This window comes from Cherax quadricarinatus, chromosome 85 (genome assembly GCF_038502225.1).
Source record: "Cherax quadricarinatus isolate ZL_2023a chromosome 85, ASM3850222v1, whole genome shotgun sequence".
Classification (NCBI taxonomy): Eukaryota; Metazoa; Arthropoda; class Malacostraca; order Decapoda; family Parastacidae; genus Cherax; species Cherax quadricarinatus.
Window position 1 is genome coordinate 14082477 of NC_091376.1, and position 9303 is coordinate 14091779.

The window sequence follows — 9303 nt, forward strand, 5'->3', positions numbered from 1 at the left end:
TTTTGTGCTTTAATGTGTACTTAGTATGTAGCTGTAGTTGCAGCTCCTGGCACCACCTCTTAACTGCACACGACTGGTTTCATTAATTCACTGCCTCATGGGTGCTAGGCGTACCTATTCTTAAAGCTCTGCTTGGTGTTTGCTGCCATTCCCAGCCCGTTCAAGTAACACTTCCTGACCGACCTTAGACTGGAAAGGTACTTCTTGACATCCTTGTGATTCATTTGCAATTTTAACATTCATATATATTCTCCACCTTTCAGACTGTCCCAGTGTGTACTCACCTATTTGTGGTTGCAGGGGTCGATTCATAGCTCCTGGCCCCGCCTCTTCACTGGTTGCTACTAGGTCCTTTCTCTCCCTGCTCCATGAGCTTTATCAAACCTCGTCTTAAAACTATGTATGGTTCCCGCCTCCACTACGTCATTTTGTAGACTATTCCACTTCCTGACAACTCTGTGACTGAAGAAATACTTCCTAACATCCCTTTGACTCATCTGGGTCTTCAACTTCCAATTGTGGCCCCTTGTTTCTGTGTCCCATCTCTGGAACATCCTGTCTTTGTCCATCTTGTCTATTCCGCGCAGTATTTTATATGTCGTTATCATGTCTCCCCTGACCCTCCTGTCTCCAGTGTGTGTGTGTGTGTGTGTGTGTGTGTGTGTGTGTGTGTGTGTGTGTGTGTGTGTGTGTGTGTGTGTGAACACTGCAACAAGTGGTAACATTCTCAAGGTTCAAGAACACAGCTTCTATATAATTCAAGGTTTTTCACGGCACACACCACTGGTGTGTCTGCTCTCGAGGCCTCATTTGTGCTGGATTCTTGAACTACAGTTGTTGGGCTCTTCACACACTGTATTGGCAGTTGCTGGGCTCTCCACACACTGTACTGACAGTTGCTGGGCTCTCCACACACTGTACTGACAGTTTCTGGGCTCTCCACACACTGTACTGACAGTTGCTGGGCTCTCCACACACTGTACTGACAGTTGTTGGGTTCTCCACACACTGTACTGACAGTTGCTGGGCTCTCCACACACTGTACTGACAGTTGCTGGGCTCTCCACACACTGTACTGACAGTTGCTGGGCTCTCCACACACTGTACTGACAGTTGCTGGACTCTCCACACACTGTACTGACAATTGTTGGTATCACCATCACAACCGAAGTCATATTCTGAACCAGTTCATCACCATGTCTATCAGTAATTACTGGGTGACGGCACTGTTAGTGCTGCCCTTATTCACAGGGCAAGAAATAAGCCCACATATACCCCGTGAAATTCCCTGTCCAGTTGAGACAGTCATTGCGCCCTGCATCTGCAGTACTTTGAGCGATTTTGAGATGGATATGGATTGCTCGGGTGTCACTGATTCTGATGAACTAAAAAATATATTTAGCCAAGGCTTTCCCTTCAATGACTTTGTTCATCTGTATATCAAGAATAATAGGGGAATCAGGGTACTGAGGGCAGGAGATCTGGGCTCAGCTACCTTCCAGGAGATTCACATCACTAATGGAGTTCTGGAGAACATAGAGGATGGAGCTCTCTCCTCCAGCTATGCAACACTCAAATTGTTAAATATAACAACTAATGTCATGAGTACTATTAGCGCTAGTGAAATTAGCTCAATGCAAAAACTCGTCATCCTTGATGCGTCCCATAATAACTTCAACAGCTTTCCAGATTTAACGTCCATTTGTCTGGAAATCTTGAACTTTGGAAACAATCCACTGGGAGGTATAAGCCGCGATGCTCTTCAGAATGTTAAGAATGTGACAGACGTACAGCTTCCGTCCTGTCAGATAGCGACTCTCCTCGAAGGTAATACTTACAAGATCATAAGAAAAAATAGTGATTATAACTTGAGAAACATGTATTGGTGCTCTCTCTGTCTGTCTGTCTCTCTCTCTCTCTCTCTCTCTCTCTCTCTCTCTCTCTCTCTCTCTCTCTCTCTCTCTCTCTCTCTCTCTCTCTCTCTCTCTCTCTCGCTCTCTCTCAATATACGTACATTATTACCATGAATAACTAAACTATAACGAACATTTGTCAGTCCTCAATAATCCATATGGAGACACTCAGGAGATTGGTCCGGGCATTTCGACCTCCTTCTGGGATCCTCTTCAGCAGAAGAGGATCCCAGAAAGGGGTCGAAATATACAGATCAATTAATCTTCTGAGTTTCTGTCTCCATGTGGGTTAGTATTGAGCAATATAATAATAGTGAATGGTAATTTAATTCATGCATTTCTGTGGCATTTTAATCGTATTCTCTTGGTATATTTCTTTAAAATGTTACTGAAATATAAAAATGCTTGAATTTTTATTAGTTGTTACTGAAGATGGTCACACTGGGAGTTGAAATATACGTGGATACTCAACTGCTGGTATCCAAATGGGAGTAAGAACGAAATTACGTTAGGTAAGGTTTGTCAGGAAACATGACAAGTGTTTCCTGACGCGGGTTTTAGTCACATAATGACCCACAGCTGGAGCTTTTGGTCATCTGACCGAGGTCTTCCGCTTACCCCTCCGCCCCTTTAAAAATTAATGGTCATAGCTTTAACATTTATTAAGTAATAAGGTTTCGTTTACCAACAAGCTCGTCCTGTCTGGTGTCGTGTGACAGGAGTTATTAACATGGGATCTCAAAGTGACCATATTCCTCCTTACTTCACGAGTACACTGATAGACAACACAATAAGTGTCAGGGGCCCAAGACTGTTGAGCTGCCTCCCAGGATACATAAGGGGGATTACCAATAGACTCCTAGCTGTCTTCAAAACCCCTGGCTGTCTTCAAGAAGGCATTGGACAGGAACCTAAAGTCAGTACCTGACCAATTGGGCTGTGGTTTGCACGTCAGTTTGCATGCGGCCAGCAGTAACAGCCTGGTTGATCAGACCCTGATCCACCATGAGGCCTGGTCTCAGACTGAGCCACAGGGGCATTGACCCCCGAAACCCTCTCCAGGTATGCTCCAGGTCTCCAGGTATACATTTGTATCTCCGCTCCATCGTGTCGATATTTTACACCATTTATCTCCACTAGGCTATGTTACACTTCAGCTTGTCAATGCACTGGAGTTTACCTGGAGTTTACCTGGAGAGAGTTCTGGGGGTCAACGCCCCCGTGGCCCGGTCTGTGACCAGGCCTCCTGGTGTATCAGAGCCTGATCAACCAGGCTGTTACTGCACTGCTTATTAGGTAAAAAGATATATGTACAACTACCGTGACATTTTATTGTGGCAATGTTTTTGCTCATCTAGAGCTTTCTCGTATTAGTTGTACATATGTCTTAATACCTAACATGTTGTCGGTAATTCTGGAGTATAGCCTGGTTGATCAGGCTCTGATCCACCAGGAGGCCTGGTCACAGACCGGGCCGCGGGGGCGTTGACCCCCTGGAACTCTCTCCAGGTAAACTCCAGGTAATACCGGCAGAGAGTTCTGGGGGTCACCCCCCCCGGTGGGTGGCCCGGTGGCCTGGTGGCTAAAGCTCCCGCTTCACACACGGAGGGCCCGGGTTCGATTCCCGGCGGGTGGAAATTTCGACACGTTTCCTTACACCTATTGTCCTGTTCACCTAGCAGCAAATAGGTACCTGGGTGTTAGTCGACTGGTGTGGGTCGCATCCTGGGGGACAAGATTAAGGACCCCAATGGAAATAAGTTAGACAGTCCTCGATGACGAACTGACTTTCTTGGGTTATCCTGGGTGGCTAACCCTCCGGGGTTAAAAATCCGAACGAAATCTTATCTTATCTTATCTTATCTTATCTCACAGACCAGTCTGCTTAATTCATCAACACTGACAAGTTAACTTCTGGCAACGAATAGATATACATGTAACTCGAAATATATTTCCTTAAGACATATTTTATTAATTTATTCTCTCAGTATTTAATTACAACTTTCATTTTGCTTTAACCTTTGATAAATAGCAGTAGTTAATGTAGCCAAGCTCGTGACCTGGTAGGCAACGCTTTCGCTTCACACGCTGAGTGTCCGAGGTTCGATTCTCAGTAGGGGTGGAAACATTGGGCGTGTTTCCTTACACATGTTGTCCCGTTCACCTAGTAAGCAAGTAGGTACCTGGGCATTAATCGACTTGTATAGGTCGTTAATGGGGGACAATATTGAGGACCCCAATGGAAATAAGACTTTCTTGGGTTATCCTGGATGGCTAACCCTACGAGTTTAAAAATCCGAACAAAATTATATCCTATCTCTTACAGGAACCTTCACGGAACTTGATCAGCTACATAACATCAATCTGGACAGCAACCATTTGACCACCATCAACACAGGAGTAATAGATATAGTGGTGGCCTCTGGTTCAGTGTCCTTAAATTACAACAAAATAGCAAGCATTGCTCCTGGTGCTCTGAAAGGTGAGAAATACTTTCAACAAGCATTACTTTTAACAGGAGCTTACGACGACATTTCGGTCCAACTTGGACCATATACAAAGTCACAGTATGACTTTGTAAATGGACCAAGTTGGACCAAAATGTCATGTTAAGCTTCTCTCTCCTATGTGCAGGTTATTTGTGTATTGTTTCAGTCAGTGTATTGTGCCTTTTTGTTCATTTAATCACACACCTTTGATCTATAACTTACTCTCAATGCCACACTTCACTTCGTAAATATGTCTTGATTTAAGTTTTGGAGTCATAACATACAAAAAATATAATGGCCTTGAGGACAATTGTTATAAGTGCACAAATGTAGTTAAATGACTCAGAGAACCGACAAGTTGATAAATTAGACACATGTACAACACTTCGGTATCTTTATTGAGGAAACGTTTCTCTCAGTGGTTTCATCATGGAGTCACTGTGTGGGAAAAACGTTTCCTCAGTAAAGATACCCAATCTTTGCACATTGTGTCTAATTTATCACACAAAAATATATCAAGCGGATTTACCATAGTATACGCTAATAAAGTCAAACACTGTGATTTATATCCATTGGGGGTCAACGCCCCCACGTTGACCCCCCCCGAAACCCTCTCCAGGTATACTCCATGTCTTCAGGTAATATCCATTTCAAAAAGGTGGACCCAATTTCAAAGCAATATATATTAAAATCGGGTCTATTCTTTGAAACACTCTGTATATCTCCTTTATAAATACTCTTCAAAGTTTTCAATAGCTTACCCTTACATCCTCCGTGATCAGCCATTTCCACCCCCAGATATGCAGTAACTAGTGTTATTAATATATTATATATGCCAGTCATAGTGTGAGTAAAGTAACATGTATGAAGGGATTTAGGGAAACTGGTTAGCTGGACTTGAGTCCTGGAGGTGAGAAGTACAGTGCCTGCACTCTGGAGGATGGGTGGGGATGTTACAGTCCTAGAAGTGGGAAGTACAGTGCCTGCACTCTGGAGGATGCATGTTGCTATGTTGCAGTTTTTCAACTGTAGTGTAGGCATGCCTCTGGCAAGACAGCGATAGAGTGAATGACAATGAAAGTGTTTCTTCTTTTTCAGGTCACTCTGCCTCGGTTGGAAACAACCGATGTGCTAATAAAAAAATAAAATAAACCAGTCACGTGGTAATGTAAAGGCCAGTATGGGCTCTTTTGACCATCACAAAATTCATATTAATTTGCCTGGTCAAGCACTCTCTTTAAAAAAAAGAGTGTAAGTAGCTAAGTTGACCTTATTCCTAGTATATCTCCTTTTATTATTACTGATTTTCACATAGTTACTTACCTGTTTTAACTTTTAAGGTATAAATAATAAGATATTACAAGGACCCCAACGGAAATAAGCCACTGCGTCTGACTTTTTGGGGTTATTCTCAGTAATTTACACTATGTATGATAACTGTACTTATGTGTACTTGTACCTGAAGTACACGAATGGTATATAATACCGATAAGATAAAGAATAAGAATTAGACACATGTGTAACATCTAGGTATCTTTACTGTAGATGTTTCACCATCCAGTGGCTTTATAAGTACATACAAGGACATAATGTGAGGATTATACAACTACACACAAGACTACAGTGCTCTTCACCAACTACAAGACTGAGGGACTGATTACCTCATCTTTTGTATATAGTTCTACTGTCTTCACATTATGGCCTTGAGTTGTATTGATAAAGCCACTGGGTGGCAAAACATCTACAAATACACACATCCAGATGTTGCACGTGCCTAATTCATCATGTACTTGTACCTGAATAAACACACATTGTTTTCTGGTTCTAACCTTGGTCAAATTGTCTCTGATTAATTAATCATGTACATCCAGCCTCTTTGGTTCGATATACTGAATTTAAGTACAGCTTCTCCTCACTTAGCAACGTACTCGTTTACCGATGCCTCAGACTTACGATGGGCCCTCTGACCAGTATTCATACCTAAATAATGTATATTAGAGCTGATTTCCTCTATTCTGTTTATTTCAATATACAGTACATTGCTGTATAATCATTTAAAAATATACCAGAAATGTTATAAATGGTGCATAGGGGACATTAAAATAATATCAAAGATGGTTGACACAAACTCAATTGTCCCGTTGGGTTCTGTGCTAAGGCCAGCTGTAACAGTGAATAACAAGTGATTCACACAGATGGTTGGTAGTGAGTCACTACTACTGACACTGGTAACTGGTTTCTGGTACTGGTACTACTGAGACAATACCATTATAGTATGCTCCTCACTTAGCGACGAATTCGTTTAACGACGTGGTCTCAGGCACAGAATTCCATCGTTAAGTGAGGAGAGGCTGTATATGATGTACTAACACTACTCGAGTTTCCCCTCATGTAACACTGGTCAACCACAACCAAAATTTCATATAGTGAGTCTCTGGGCCAATTATTTTTTTTTGTACTCACCTATTTATGATTGCAGGGGTTGGATCACAGCTCCTGGCCCTGCCTCTTTGCCATCTTATCCCTCAGTGTATGCTTCTGTCCTCACAACAGGTGTGAGAGATGAAGTCTGGCTGAAGAACAACCAACTTATTGTACTCGATGAACAACTGTGGCGACCACTCTTTCAGAATGGCACTACGCTGTACGCTGAAGGTGCGTATATAGTGAAGATGTTATTATTATTATTATTATTATTATTATTATTATTATTATTATTATTCTTTCAACAAACCGGCCGTATCCCACCGAGGCAGGGTGGCCCAAAAAGAAAAACGAAAGTTTCCCTTTTTAAATTTAGTAATTTATACAGGAGAAGGGGTTACTAGCCCCTTGCTCCCGGCATTTTAGTCGCCTCTTACAACATACATGGCTTACGGAGGAAGAATTCTGCTCCACTTCCCCATGGAGATAAGAGGAAATAAACAAGAACAAGAACTAGAAAGAAAATAGAAGAAAACTCAGAGGGGTATGTATATATATATGCTTGTGCATGTATGTGTAGTGTGCCTTAAGTGTAAGTAGAAGTAGCAAGATGTACCTGAAATCTTGCATGTTTATGAGACAGAAAACAGACACCAGCAATCCTACCATCGTGTAAAACAATTACAGGTTTCCGTTTTACACTCACTTGGCAGGACGATAGTACCTCCCTGGGCGGTTGCTGTCTACCAACCTACTACCTACATTATTATTATTATTATTAATATTATTATTATTGCTATTATTATATTTACTAATATTATTATAACTATTATAAATTTTGTATCTATTGTTGTTGTAGTTGTTGTTATTGTTGATGCTGTTATTTTTGTTGTATTTACACTGAGAGATATACTTCTCTGAGTGTATATACACTAATAGGCATACCCCCTCTCTGTATATATACAGTGATACCCCTCTCTCAGTGTATATACACTGATAGATAGTTTGCATCTATAAGTGCATATAACACTGAGGCACTTTACAGCCTGTCTACTCAGGCCTTCCTCTGGCTTACCCCTCCACCCCTTTAAAAATTTTGGTTGTGATTATAACCGTTTTCAGTCCTGGAAGACACATTAGACCATATGAACATAAATAAAAGAAGTACTTAGGTGGGGAATACTAATTAAGGCAGGTCCAAGTCACACACCGAGTCCCACTCATAGATCTATTAAACTCACTCCTAATGCTAGCCAAACTATTTGGTTAAGTAACTTCCTAGAAGTATGTCTAACTCCCATACACTCTTTTTGCCAAGCCAGCAATTTGTCCATTCATTTCTAAGTTGGGGTTCTGCCTATACTTTAATTCATTTTTTCCCTGTCATCTATCTTACACGACATCACCTCATCCACAGGTAACCCTCTCAGCTGTAACTGCTCCATTGCCTGGGTTGTTCTCCAAGAAACCTTCATTCATCGTCTGGGAGATGATGTGGCTTGTGCTGATGGAAGACTGATCAGGGATCTGGACAGAGACACCTATGTTGAATTGTGTATCTAATGAAGTTACTTTCTATCCTCAGTCTCCCTTCAAATATCCTACATATTTGTCTTTCAATAATATTTACCAATTCTCTTAGAGATGTACAAATCATTAAACATCTGAAATAAACCATCTGAAGGAATTTACTGACAAGACAGACCAATTGATTCTGGTGCAAGAATGTTCATGTCCACTACAAAACGTTTCCGTCATCCCTTCCCCCCAAAAATATAAATAATTTATTAAGTTTTGTGGACTAGTTGGTTTTGTATAACAAACACTGAACCATAAGAATCATCTTAATTCCTTATTATGAAATATTTGTTCATCCAGTAGAAATTAGTTTATATACTTAATTGCACCATCAGTGGTATAATACACAACATGAGTCTGTGATACAGTATGATTATAGGTGTCTTAAGGTGCTACAGTATGACTATAATTTAACATGTGTGACTGATTTTTATACAGGGCTTGAAAGGTAAGTTAATGGAAGGCCTATAAATGACCAAAATCTCTGACCATATGGTTAAATTCCCATATCCACTGACAGACACCCCAAAGCATGGTAAAAATTCCAAGTTTACTGTGTGTCCTCTGGATCGACTATTGTTCCTCACTAATACTTCATCCTGAGAATATGCGTTTTTACCTACTCACATAAAATATAAAAATTAAAACATAATTATCCCATGGATGTTTTATTTAACAATTACTATTGAGAGTATATAGGTATCCCATAGCTTGAGTGCTAGTGTCCTCAGCTCACACACTGAGGTCCATGCTTCGATCCCTGGTATGGGTGGAAACATTAGGATGTGTTTACCTGGAGTTTACCTGGAGAGAGTTCCGGGGGTCAACACCCCTGCGGCCCGGTCTGTGACCAGGCCTCCTGGTGGATCAGAGCCTGATCAACCAGGCTGTTACTGCTG

The 9303-nt window shown here is 41.4% G+C and overlaps 1 protein-coding gene across 1 annotated transcript; it reads left to right on the forward strand.

The window, feature by feature from the left end:
- Positions 1–766: 766 nt before the first annotated feature.
- LOC128703216 (oplophorus-luciferin 2-monooxygenase non-catalytic subunit) lies at positions 767–9064 on the forward strand. The gene is made up of 4 exons (XM_053797816.2): positions 767–1827; positions 4240–4395; positions 6956–7057; positions 8244–9064. The coding sequence occupies exons 1-4, from the start codon at positions 1197–1199 to the stop codon at positions 8387–8389; spliced, it is 1035 nt and encodes a 344-aa protein (XP_053653791.2). The 5' UTR covers positions 767–1196; the 3' UTR covers positions 8390–9064.
- Positions 9065–9303: the final 239 nt, after the last annotated feature.